This window comes from Trichogramma pretiosum, unplaced genomic scaffold (assembly GCF_000599845.2).
Source record: "Trichogramma pretiosum strain Unisexual culture from Peru unplaced genomic scaffold, Tpre_2.0 scaffold169, whole genome shotgun sequence".
In the NCBI taxonomy this organism is placed as follows: Eukaryota; Metazoa; Arthropoda; class Insecta; order Hymenoptera; family Trichogrammatidae; genus Trichogramma; species Trichogramma pretiosum.
Genome location: NW_019640839.1, coordinates 64,983 through 79,265, shown reverse-complemented (window position 1 = coordinate 79,265; position 14,283 = coordinate 64,983). Strand labels below are relative to the sequence as shown.

The 14,283-nt window shown below is 35.1% G+C and overlaps 1 protein-coding gene and 1 long non-coding RNA gene across 3 annotated transcripts; both read left to right on the top strand.

The window, feature by feature from the left end:
* The first annotated feature begins 7,772 nt into the window (after window positions 1-7,772).
* LOC106653382 (poly(A) ribonuclease pop2-like) lies at window positions 7,773-8,802 on the top strand. Its single transcript, XM_023463541.1, has 2 exons — window positions 7,773-8,453; window positions 8,758-8,802. Exons 1-2 carry the CDS (start codon window positions 7,773-7,775, stop codon window positions 8,800-8,802), a joined length of 726 nt encoding a protein of 241 aa, XP_023319309.1.
* A 343-nt stretch (window positions 8,803-9,145) lies between these two features.
* LOC106653485 lies at window positions 9,146-12,142 on the top strand. Of its 2 annotated transcripts, XR_001339410.2 has the most exons (7): window positions 9,146-9,225; window positions 9,306-9,548; window positions 9,794-10,237; window positions 10,314-10,576; window positions 10,659-10,933; window positions 11,141-11,541; window positions 11,602-12,142. It is a non-coding gene; the product is annotated as an uncharacterized LOC106653485 (long non-coding RNA). The 2 variants fall into 2 exon arrangements; XR_002763679.1 differs by having other exon boundaries at window positions 11,141-12,142.
* Window positions 12,143-14,283: the final 2,141 nt, after the last annotated feature.

Genomic DNA, 14,283 nt, shown 5'->3' with positions numbered 1-14,283 from the left:
AAGACAAAAAGACTTTGCATGCGATAAATGTGAGAAAAAATTTGGACAAAAAATGCATTTGATTAGACACCAGAAAGCAGTACACGAAGGTCAAAGAGATTTTGCATGCGACAAGTGCGAGAAAAAATTTGGACGTAGACAGCATTTGTTTTTTCACAAAATAGGAGTACACGAAGGTCGTAAAGATTTTGCATGCAAGAAATGCGAAAAGAAATTTGTACAAAAATATCGTTTGCTCCAACATCAAAAAATTGTTCATGAAGGTACCAAAGATTACGCTTGCGAAAAGTGTGGGAAGAAGTTTACTCGAAAATCTCACTTGCTTATACACCAAAAGATAATACACGAAGGTCGCAAGGACTACACATGTGACGAATGCGGGAATAAATTTGGACAAAAACAAAATTTGCTAACTCACTTAAAGAAAATACACAAAGATCATTAAGATTTGGCTTGCAATAAATGGAGAAGAAACTTTGACTGGAACCTTATTTTCTCTTGCACCATATAATAGAGTACACAAAGCTCATAAATATTATGACCACAATTGCGAGATAAACTGATAATTGACAATTGTAAATATGTATAGATACTTGTATGTATTTATTTATAAAATTTCAATAAAAATAATGGTGCGTGATGTTTTTTTCGCGTCTTGTTTAAAACCGATGGACATTTCACGTCCAACACGAAACGAGACGAACGAAAAAAACATCTGTTTAATACGTAATCTAATTCACGAACCTTTAAACAATATTATTCTACGACACCTGGTTCAAAACATTATTTCCAAGCCTGTATCACACCGCTCTCTCGCAAAGTAAACCAAAAAAAAAGGACAAAAATCAATTAGAAAAATTTCCATGCGTGTGGTCAATTTCTTTTTTTTTTTTAACTTCACGCTGTATTTCGCACACGAGTGAACTACCGCTAGCACCACCACAACTACTACTACTGCTACTGCTGCTACTATTGCCCACCGCTGGGTTTGTGCATAGGGGCCATACAATGGCCTGTGATTAAAATACATTTATAAACTTTTTCGCACATTTGAAGCGTGAATTTTGCCCGCGTAAGCTCTATACTCCTCTCTCTCTATTTTCGCTCATTGCTCTATTCAACTATATACATGGCACTATATACCGCACACACACACACACACACACACGTACGTCCAGCTCTATAATTTTGCGGAGTCATTAAATATAAAACTACGCCTGGCACGTAGAATAGAAATGAACGAAAAAAAAAAATTTTTTAACACATCGTATACTGGCATTATATACATATACGTAGTAATTTTTAACTTGACGCTCGAGTTTCGAATGTGCTCGGTGAGTACGTGTGTGTGTGTGTGTGTGTGTGCTGGTATCCCCGCAGAGCAGCAACAGCAACAGCAGCAGAAATAATAGCTCGCGAGAGCTGCGAGCTTGTCGCTGCTGCTGCACCGCTGCAGGCGAGCTCCCGAGTATTTCCAACGGATGGGCTAAAAGTGCTTTTCCGATATTATACGCACTTGAAAGCCGTGTACATACCGATTTTTCATACTTATTATTCTTTGTTGGCGCTTTTCTCTCTCTCTCTCTCCTTTTTTTTTTATTTCCAACTATCTCTCCTTTTCTGCGTCGTTGTGCGTCGTCGTTCGGCCCGTGTGTGAGTGCATGTGTGTCTGCATGCTGCAGTTAAAACGTGCAGTTGCAACTTTACGCGTTTTAAGTGCCGTGAGTGCGCAATAGCAGGTCGCGCGCGCGCGCGTGAATGCGAATATTATAAACGCGTTTTCGAAAGCGCGGAGAAAATAATATAGATGTACATAACGCGTGTATAATGCCTCGTTATCGATTTTACGAATGTACGCATCGTGCCTGGCGCGATGTTATACACATTGAGGGTCGAAAATCCGACTTGGTAATCAATTTCGATGGTTATAGAGTCTTTTGAATGTGTCGAGGGAAGGCGAAGGAAATTTTGAGGGAATGAAATTTTCCCTGAACGAAGAGAAATACTTTATTTATTATTATCGCTAAAAATTGCTTTGATATAATTATAGCAATTTTCGAAGTTAAATACATGTCGTTAACTAAGTCCTCAAACCATGTATTTTTGAAATTTCGAAGTTTCTTTTGTCACACTAGAAGTGCAATTAAAGATCAAACTTCCAAAATTTCTTTATTCTTTTTATCTACAGGAGTTTGTTTTACCACTTGCGGATTTACAATGCTCCATCTGTTGATAGAATCGAAAAGCTTTGTTCGTGATAAATCCTGTTACAATTCTGAACGAATTTCGATATGGTAATTCTTAAATGTCTACTATACGTAATATAGCAGTTTTAGTTCAGTTATAGCAATTTAAAGAAACCCTTTTAATTCGACTCCGTAATCCCCAATTTTTGTAAGCGAACGCGATAAGGATTTCTCTTCGTGTAAAAACTCGATCGAAACGTCAGTTTCAATCTTGATAAACGTTATTTTTCATCGTAACGAAGTATCTGCCTTCAAATGTATGAAACATATTTTAATGAAGCCGAACTGTGAGTGACTCGAATAACGACAATACCGTTCACCGGAGTTCGCGACGCGTCGTCGACAGCCATCGTTCCCGAAAATTCATCCGCAGTCGCAAAAACTCTCGCGTCGCGTTTACAAGAAATTTCGCGCGCATGAATTTGACATTACGTCCCCGGCTATTATTATAATTTGTAAGCTTGCTCGCGAAAAGCTCGCGCACGAGTATTACACGATACATAATACACGCGTTCGCGTATACGCGGGGGACTCGTTTAATTGAGTCGCTCGGAAAATTATTTATCAAGTCTCTCTCTCTCGTACTATGCGTCGAGCTGCTGCTGCTGCTGCTGCTGCTAGCTCTCGCGATGTCGCGTAGATGTTTGTACGTACGTATGTATGTACACGAAAACATGCTGCTATACACACGCGCAATCACCAAGCAGAGCTCGTTGTGTGTATACGAAACACGCGATATTTGTGCGTTGGTATACATAGATGTTACGCACCCGACACGACGCTTTAATTGAAAAGTTAAATATTAACCGGAATTTGATTGCCTTCCGTGAGCTTTCAAAGCTGCTGCTGCTGCTTTTGCCGTATATACGACTGCACCGTAGTATATTTAGGTCAGGCTACATTATTCGGAGGGTAAAATTTCGAATCTCTTTCACCGTCTCATTTCGACAACGGCAAAAAATTGAATCGTTACGTGTCGCGATGTTCCGGCTCGCGAGATATAAATCAAACTGGGCGTGCGGAGTAATAGTACGGAGAGGGAGGAGGAGTGTTTGACAAACTTAAAGTGCACTCAAGAGGGTATCGGTTATGACAGAGGCTTTGCGCGCAGCAGAGCCTAGCCAACCCCCCTACCCGAAACTTAAGCGGAACTTTCTATTAAATTATGTACACCATGGGCTATGTACTGCTAGCTACTAGCTAGTAGCAGCCGCCGAGGCGTGCTGCGCGTACACGCACACATATATACGAACGAGAGAAAGGGATATACACACGCGAACGCGACCCATGAGAATTCGCGAATTTCCATTATGTACCACGGCTTAATCTCGCAATTGATAATATTTTCTTCTCCCCCGTCTTTTCTTTTTTTTTTCTTTTTTAATAATATCAACGCTCGTTTGTGTACACACGAACGATCTAATATTCTATATATATACGTGTGTTTGTGTCGGAGTTGTACACCTAGTACACCTTACAAAATTTTAAACGATCATTTTTTGATCATCGACACATCATTAATGTCGAACGAACATTTCTACCACGGGGATAAACACTCGCACACGAAGACCGTATTTGCAAGTAACAACGAGTAGGCCCGGCACTCCGGGCGAGCGATCATCGTCTCTCTCTCTCACTGTGCCAGAATCGAGTATGTACACGTCGAAATTGATCGACGCCCCGCGTCCTCTCCGATATAAAGGACAGTTTAAACTCTTGGTGGTGGATGGTGCTGTTTCGCGCATGCATAAACGACCGGAGTTTATGTATATAGGAGAGGAGCGATAGAGACTAATTGCCACCGAGCGCCGATGAATAAATATACAGCGGCAGCGGTGGTGGCCATGGCGGTGGTGGCTCGCAACCGCAAAAGGATTATATCACCCGCGCGCGCAAAGTATTATATTATGCGCAGGGGGTCGAATTGAAATGTGCGTGCGAGTAGAGGGATTTGGAGGCCGTTTGATCAAATTTGCGCGATTTTATACGCGATCGCGCGCAAAATAAATGTTTTCTAAGCTATCGTGTACGCACACGTCTGTGGCTACACGCACACACAAGCACGTATGCGCATACACGTATGTATACATATATAAACGCGCGGTGAATTGCAGCAAGGGGAAGTAGGCGTGACTGCAACGAGAGAGAGAGAGAGAGAGAGAGAGAGAGAGAGAGAGAACGCGGGCATGCACGAGCGCTCCTCGCTGCGTGCCCCCGTGTGTGTGTATGTGCGAGCTTGCAAGCTGCTCTCTCTGGAATGGGGAGGGTGAAGAGGCGACGAGCGGAGGCGGGGGGGACTTCCTACGAAGAGCTTTCATAAATTTAATTGCGTGTAACGTCACTCTCGACTATTATCCAACCTTTCCACCCACAGGAGATGGTGTGGCATTTGGCTTTTCTCTCTCTCTCTCGCTCTTAGCTCTCTGAGCTGGGTCGTTGGCATCTCTCTCTCTCTCTCTCTCTGAAACCTAAGGACAAACTCGTTTTAGTCCATAATGCAATGTGCCTCGGCGAACGACGTCGAGCATAATGCCATTGTTTCCGATGCGAGTGTACGTATAATACTGTGTATAGCTCGCTTACACACACACACACGTAGACGCGATGCGCGCGACACACATATACACGCGCGCTCACAAACACGTTATTGTATTCCATTCGCGCGGTGTCGGATGTATGCGCGCGCTCTGAAATTGTACAAAGATCGCGTAGAACATTATTAAGCGAGCGTCGACTGCTTTGCAGCGATTTTTTTTTGTTCGCGAAATAATGAATATATGATTCGAGTGATCGGGTTGCGTGTGTATAGGTGTGTGTAGGTGACACGGATTAGGTTTTGAAGAACAAGAAATATAGACAAAGTATTTTTTAAAGTGTATTGTTGATGTACGAATGTCGATGAAAAAGTTCGAAGAATTAATTTTAATCGTGAATAGATGTGAATGTCGTTACGAATGATATGCAACGTTTTTTTAATTAAAAATCGTTTGCTGATGTTTGAGAATTAATTAACAATGAGCATCGAGAGAATGATAATAATTTTTTAGCCCCGCAGGAGTAAAAATTTAAAAAATTTTTAATTTTCAAACAAAGATTACCGAAAAGCTCGAACAACTCAGAATAACTCGGCAATAATATAATATTTTCAAAAATGTATGCTATCGATAAACAAGGATATAATTATTTACAAAATACACAAATTCTTTTTTCTCCCGAAAATTCAAAGGCGTTTTAATTTTCATTAAACAATTTTCAATGATGAACAGCTTTTTGAACAATTTTAATTATTGAAATATCAATTTACCTATTATCTTTTTTTTTATAATCAATGATACATAAGCAATTAGAATTACTATTAGAAAATATTAATTCCCATAAACTCTGCACCACAACAGTAGTGTTGATACTATATTTTCCTTAATTTTATACAATATCTCAAAATATTTTTTGTTAATAAAACTGTGAATAAAACTTGTGAATAAAACCAATAAATGCATTAGCGTCAATTTCAAAATTTTCGCATCACACTCGCGTACGCTCGTGCGCTAACCTCACTTCGCGCTACATGAAGTGCGACTCATGTCTCGAAAAAGGGGGCATAAATGTGAACTTTGCACAGTACTATAAAACTACTATTATAGCTCTGCGTGCCATAAATCCGCACCTATATGCCACGGTTTTCTGTGGCATAGGTGTCGCTTTTCTGCACGAGTCTAGAGATTTAGACATGTGCATAAGTGATTCACAGCAGTTGACGCTTAGTTTGACATATGACTAGGATAATGATGGAATAATTTTTATGCAACAAAATAGTTAGAACATGAGTTTTATTTAAATAACAATGAACGCAAAGTTAAAAATTACATATATGAATGTGAGTACATACTTGAAATAAAGTGATATATCTAAAAACAGTGATATAACCTTACAAATATAAGTTGTATGCAATAAAAATAATTTATTGTAGAATGTTGCATTTTTGCAAAATTAAAGTTTTTTCATAAGGTCCCTTCAATCTTAACATTACAATTTTTCAACGTTAATGAAGAATCTCTTTTTGAAACATAAGTAAATAATCCTAAATCTGGATCATAAAATACACCTTTGTTTTCTGATAATTCATTCAAATTTGATAAATTTGCAGTGCATGATGCTTGTGTGTGATGAATAATGGTGTCATTTTTTAGGGTTACATCTGGGTTAATAATATTATCTTTGACATTGTCAATTGACAATTTTTCCATTTTTGATGTAACACTCCTGGAGTACATTCAAAAATGATAGCAGAATTTGACATTTCTTTTTGAGGATTGCTTGTAGCTGGCTGATGGATTTGATCCGAATAGAGTGTTTTATTGTAATTATGCTTAAAATTGAAATCTTAACAAATTGACTACTAGATGCTGTCTCATTTAAACGTTTAGATGATGTTGCTGTTGTTGACGTTGCTACTGATGCTGTTGAATTGTTTATTTTACATGTTGTTCCTGTAAATGTTATTGTTGTTTGAGATGTAACTTCTATGGTTGTTGTTGGTACTTGTACAGGTGAAGCCAAAAGAAAGCGTTAGCTAAACCTAAGAACAGAGCAATTTCTTTAGGCATAATTGATCCAAATTTGTTCACCCCTATACACTGGTTGATCATTTTACCCAATGAACGAGTATAAGAGGCGGTACCAAGATCATTGTAATAATATTAAGTAAAGTGATAGTCAAAATATTCATTTTATCAGTTGAACATTGTTTTATTTCATAATAACTTCACGCATTATGTACATGTTTTGTTTTTTTTTTCGTTTTTTTCTTTTTTTCTACATACATTGTACTCAAATTGGTATTTTACACAGTACTTATGAGAAGTCAAAATTTAAAAACATGAACATATAAAATTATCGAATATTTAAATACAAAAATTTTCCGTTAAACTCTGATTGCATTACATTAAAAAAGTTACAAATATAATTATAGTCCGCGGTTTTTCCCTCCACACCTTGTCCCCTCTACAGTGCCTTTCTTACTACTTTCACCTCTCACTAAAAAGAGAAACAGCTGACTACGCCGGCATTCGAACGTAAGCAGCGAAGCGTCACGGATGTAGCAGAACTCATTTTTAACAGAACGTTTAAGTGTTATTAGCCTGTAAGTACCTATTTTTTAAAAAATTTTTAAATTAAGAATATTTGTAAGAGATTATGCAATTATTTCAAAGAAATTTACAGTGACCTACGTGGAACCAATACAGTGACACACACGGATACTCCGGATGCAGAACATTTACAGATGTGAAATCACGTGGCGGTTAAACAGTAACACTCACCCACACATAGACACGGAACTTTTATTCATAGCAGATAACACCGATACCGACAAGAAATTTACAGTGATACGTGTAAAAACTGAATAGTACTTATTTGTAATAATTATTTACTATACAGCAGAACCAGATTTGCAGCTTGGAAACAGATATACAGTGATACATGTGGTGACATAACCTTAAAGATCAACTTTTCTGCCAAACTGTAAAAATGCTTCCGATATGCAATCAAAACATCACGGAAGTATGGAGCTACAATCTGATCCAGGCTTTTAAGGATATCAGAGATCAAATTAAAAATACATCATTCGTGGCGTTTGATAGCGAATTTCCAGGTACATTACTACCCAGAACAAGAGAAATTGATGAATGGACCTATATTAACGGTACCGTTCCATACACAAATCCGATTCAGTTCGGATTATCATTTTACGCAGAGTTTGAAAACAAAATTATACCCATTAACACGTGGCAAATAAACTTTCAATTCGACGAAGATGCGGACGAGTCGAATCCAGAAAGTATAGAATTTCTAAAGAAGCACGGATTTGATTTCAATCGGCACAAAAATGAAGGAGTGAGTCACGAGGAATTCAGAAAACTTTTCGTCGATACTGGAATCTTTGGACCAAATAATATTACATGGGTAACATTCTACGGCAATTTCGACATTGCCTATCTGCTCAAATTGTGCGCGAATCGATGGTTTCATGATGCCCAGAGTTTTTTAGCAACGGTGTCAGAGTACTTTCCATCGACAATTGATGTTAAAGTACTGATCGAAAAAAATTATATTAGAGTTCGATCGAAAGGGCTTTTAAAACTAGCCAGTGAACTGAGGATTGAAGTAAACAATGTTAAACAGGCGCACCACGCAGGCTTTGACGCCCAGGTCACTTTTGCGTGCTTTAATTATATTTGTAACTTTTACAATACAATGCCATCAGAGTTTAACGGAAAATTTTTGTATTTAAATATTCGATAATTTTATATGTTTATGTTTTTAAATTTTGACTTATCATAAATACTGTGTAAAATAGCAATTTGAGTAAAATGTATGTAGAAAAAAAGAAAAAAACGAAAAAAAAAACAAAACATGTACATAATGCGTGAAGTTATTATAAAATAAAACAATGTTTAACTGATAAAATGAATATTTTGACTATCACTTTACTTAATATTATCAAAGAATATAGATACTTACAAATAGAAGTCCAAAGCCCTATGCTGAAGCATTGTGAAGTTGACAGAATCAATTTATAAAATTGATATTTTTGAATTTTTTTTTATGCCAGGCAATTTCTCCATGCTTGCGGAAAATGTCTCCACCCTTATTTTCGTTTGCGTCATTTGCGTTAATTAAATAATCTATTATGAAAAGTCTTAATTTTCCAGCTATGCCATAATTTGTTTTTTAATTTACTTCGCTTACAATGATGCTACGACCTTCTAGTCAACGGCAATTAATTTCTCCAAAGTTGCGGAATATTGCGAAAGTTGAAAAAGACGCAAAATATAAGGGCAAAGATTATTAAACAATTAATTAAAAAAATTGGCCTGCAGTGCGCACCGCGCATGTGCTACAGCAGTCGACGCCTCACGCCTGGCGGGAATCTGTTGTTGTTTACATTAATCAGGTGTCAGACAAACTATTATTTTTATAGGTAATGATAAATTATTGATTACTATTATTTTTAATAGATAATTCTATTGTACTCATGGGTTTAATTATTTACAATTACAGAGGCAGGAAAGCGTACCTTGAGTTGGACTATAGAACAAAATTTGAATGCGAATCATTGTAACAAATACATTACAATAACTGCAAATCAATTTCTTAATCAATTGAATATTACTCAGAGTACTAACCCAAGAAAAATAGTATCAAATCTACAATTTTGCATTGAAATCAAATGAATTTATGGAAGCTGTGAGTGTGGTTGGTGGTGCAAAGGTGGTGCATTTGCAATTATTTTTAATCAAGAGGGTATGTGCTTTTTTGGCTATCTATAAAGTTGCCCAGATATACTTTTCTAGCAATGAAAAGACTGTGGAAAGTGACAAGAAGCTCTTACTTAAGTCATAAATATTTAATCATTTAATATTACATGAAATAGATGCCATGTAATATGTTAAAATGCCATATAATTTTTAAAATTTTAACTATTATTGACTAATTTAGTGGTAAAGTTTTATGCAAGTCTTATTTCTTTTTGAGTCTTATTTTTTTAGGAAGAGTCATAGCCAAAGGAGCTTTGTTGACAGTGCCTGAATTAATTAGCAATGCAGCGAGTATTTTGATAATGCTTGCAATGCCAAATAAACCCTCTTTACATCCAGATTTAACTTTTCTCAACTATTACCAATCCATAATAAGTAACATAAAAGATTTGAAAAAAAATGGAACAACAGTTATTTCTATTGGAGGCGGACCAAGAGACATACTTGTACCATCTTTTCAAACAATTGATGAACATGCAGATATAAATACTCTTACCACAAGTATTCCCTGGTGTTTGGAGATCTACTGATCATTTATGTATTTTATGGTGTAAACAATTAATACTTAATATTGTAAGATCTCTTTTTGATTGTGTTGATACATCACAGAAACCTCCAGCCATGACTGACAATATTGAGACTAGATTAAAAGCATTCAAGTGGCACTTGGTACAGGTACAAATATCATTTTGATAATTCATAAAATAATCTAACTTTTATCCATATTTTAAAATAATTTTACCTTTTACAGCGAGGAACTAAAGAATAACATTGGCCCAGAACAAGTTATGCAGAAAAAGTTGAATTATCAAATGAAAATGGTGAGTGAATTGAAAAACTTGAAAGGCAATATGTTTGGAGCAGTAAAGATTATTTGAAAAGTTTATAAAAATCAGCAGTAATTTATTGAATGATGAGACTAGATACACCTGTTGATATTCTATCTGTAAATGCAATTAATTTGAGATCCCAAGATTGGATTTTTACTTGTTCTACATCAGAATCTTAAGGATGGTAAGTTTTTGATTAAATACTCAATCATTTAATATTACATGAAAAAGATGCCATGTAATAAAAATATGTGAATTTCACTTAGATTTTTTCAATATTGATAATACCAACAGACCAGCATTTATGAATTGAAAATAGTGATTGCTAGCTCTTGGTTCTGTGCCTTATTATTGCTAACAAATTCAGTTTAATTAAATAGAAATAAAAACAAAGTGTCACTTACACGCAAGGAGCCGTATACTATATGCCAGTGAAATGAGTGTGGCCAACTATTATGAAAAACAGATAGAATTAAGAGTTGTGGAAGTTGCGGAAGAGTTGAAACTTGTGGAATTGACGATGGAAGCTCTTACACACAAGGTATATGATTCAACCTAATGCCTCTGGTTTCAGTTAGAGTTTAACTTCATGATATAATTTTTTTTAGCTTTTAGCTAAATTTTTGTAGTAAATAAGTTGTTCGTTTTAAAAAATTAATTTAATTACTTAAGAACCGAATATAAATATAATTTTAGTAATAGTAGTTATTGTTGATTCTATAATAACATTGAACATATAATTTTTCAGGGCTAGTTCCTAGAATCAAATTGCTAGGTCATTCGTGCAGCAATGGTATAAATACCTATATATGTACAGCAGTAGATCAGTATGCAGTATCTTATGGCGATAAGGGTTGCCATTATAGAAATCTTGCAAATGATGTTTTCATCACTATTGCAACACACAGGATATAAGGAATTATTATATAGAACATCGAGTTCTCAAACTGACTGTAGTAGTTCCTCCGAAAATTCAACAAGAAGTTGTATTTCATCCATCTCTAAAATTCAGAAGATGATTAAGTGGGCTTGGGCTCAAGGATTTGATATAATACAAGGTGCTGAACAGTTAAGAGGCAAATTAGTTAATACTAGAAAATGGATTGGTGCTACTGAAGTTGCAACCCTATTATCAAGTTTAAGATTTAAGTAAGTAATTTTATGAAAAATAAACAGGATTTACAGAAATGTTAACAATTGAAAATGTAGGTGCCAGCTTATGGACTTTCTTCGATCAATTAGTCTCAATTGAAGCCATCCAGAAATGTTTAAATGGCTTTTAAATTATTTCCCAACAGAAGAAGATTCTAAGCCTCCTTTTTATCTTCAGCATGAGGGTAAAATATTACAACCTTTTTAATAAGCCTTTTTAATGGTATGATATTTGCTCCTGTCATCATGCTCATGTCCTTGATCCAAGTCATTATAGTAAATCTCTAGGGTGAATTGGAGTTACCCTAATATGTTATTGACAAATTAAAATATTGTATCTGCGTAATGTTTTTTATTCAATAGTACATAATCATTGGAACTCTTTACTTATATTTTATTGTACTGTAAAACATTATTGCGCACTATTTCAAATTTCTAAACAATGAAAATCATAACTTATATAAATTCTTGGATACATTAATTAATTCTGTTCATAAACTACATAAATATTAACATTTTTCAGAAAATTAACTTTATTACTATTTTCTTTGTTTATATAATGTTTTACAAGCATAAAAAGGTCAATACAACATTAAAAATTTTTATAAGATCCAATTGTAAAAAAAACATGTACGAATAGTTAACACTTGTGTTATTATTAACATATAAGAAGAACATAAAAAGATCATTACAATGTTAAAAATGTTTTGAAGAATCCAAATGGAATAAAATTATTTATAAAAATTTAACACTTTGTATTGTTTTAAATCCTGCACCTAATACATTTCTCTATAGTTATCAATTTTCATCTTTGAAATTGTGGTATGGTAGTGATAGTAATAGAATGTTTCTTTATTAAAATGATTTTACGTACAATAATTGAGATATTTTAACTGTAAAACAATTTTTCAATGTAATATAATGGGGCTGCTTTGATAAATTGTCTTTTCGAACCCAAAAATTTTTTACAGATCTTGAATAATTTGTAAAGTGATATAAATTGTCATTGTAATTACTTTCAGTATAATCAATGAATCCAGCTAACAGAAAATCATAATTTTGTAAACTTATTTTCGTTGGAATTTCTTCCATGACAATAGAAGTAGTTTTAACATAACTTTCAATGTCAACGAACACAAACGTTTTTATTACTTCATTCTTCAAGTTTTTGTTTATATGATTTTCAATAGTTCTAATATTTAATATTTCGTTTTCTTCTTCTGGGTTTATGATTATATAAAACAAACCGTAATTACATTCGGAGAAGAACTTTAAAATCAAGTCTCCCAGGGAAAAATCACAGAATAATTCACCTTGAATATTTTTGAATTTTGTCAAACATATAATAGGAGTCTTTTCATTTTTAAAGTTCTATAATCGAGTGTTTTGGCATATTTGAGAGCTTTGAGAGCGGTCGTTGGCTCAGTCGTTAGCATGCTAGCCTCGGAGACAATAGATCGCTCGAGGAGCCATGGGTTCAAATCCTGGCGAGGGCAATCGGATTTTTCCGATTGCCATTCGGCGGGTTGAGAACCCGTGTGCTCCGCCTGTCCCGGGGCGGGTTTTTCCCTGGAGGAGGAGGAGGAGGGTGTAGTGCATATGCACTACGTATACCCCCAGGTTTCCCCTGCCCCACAGGTCTTCGGGTCTGGGCGAATGCGGGACAGTAGGGAGGGGGGTAGTTAAATCTCCCTGCGCACGGGCTCCTAGCCCCCTGCAGGCCCTTCTAAGAAGGTGTAAGGAGAGAAAAAAAAAAAAAAAAAAAAAAAAAAAATATTTCATCATTTCTCCTAACAAACAGTCTTTCTCCGAGCATTCATTTATAACATCATTGTGAAAGTTTATAAAATTTGAAAATGCTGATAGGCATAATTCAAAGACAGTATCAAACATGCATGAAGTCTTGAATATATACATTCAGTATATTACTTTTCAAGTATATTACTTTTTTTTCATGCAGGATTGGAGGTTCTAAATTGGCATTTTTCAACATCCTGGTAAGAGATTTGATTTTTGGTCTCTGATGAATATTTTCTATATCCAAGCATGATTCTAAATATTTTCCTCTTTTTTTAACTGTAGACTTAATAGCAGAATTATTTTCAGTAGTCAACATTTTTGTTGCTGAAGAAATTTTTTCATCTACTATTGATGCCATAGCCAATATTACTTGTCCGTTTAAAAATTTATTATAATATTTAGCTATGAATAAGTGCATTGATACGGGTCGTGTCATCTCCGTTACATTCCTCAAATCAGCAAATAAAGCTTCTGATCGACCAGAAGTTGCCACGCAGATTTTCGTATTGAAAGTTTGCATCATGACATTAGTCCATGCTGGATACTCACATAGTAATGTGGTCAGGTGTTTTGCCAGTCCTGGACAGAAGTAGTCGTTATCATCAGCATCTTCGACACATTTTAAACGAAAAGTTTCTTTTTGCTGCTTTGGACTTCTATTTGTAAGTATCTATATTCTTTGATAATATTAAGTAAAGTGATAGTCAAAATATTCATTTTATCAGTTAAACATTGTTTTATTTTATAATAACTTCACGCATTATGTACATGTTTTGTTTTTTTTTTCGTTTTTTTCTTTTTTTCTACATACATTTTACTCAAATTGCTATTTTACACAGTATTTATGATAAGTCAAAATTTAAAAACATAAACATATAAAATTATCGAATATTTAAATACAAAAATTTTCCGTTAAACTCTGATGGCATTGTATTGTAA

Bases quoted from the DNA above. Each gene is read 5' to 3' on its own strand.
- LOC106653382 (XM_023463541.1), top strand. From the start codon at position 7,773: ATGCTTCCGATATGCAATCAAAACATCACGGAAGTATGGAGCTACAAT. The intron at 8,454-8,757 runs GTCACTTTTGCG...CAAAGAATATAG, and splicing joins ACGCAGGCTTTGACGCCCAG to ATACTTACAAATAGAAGTCC.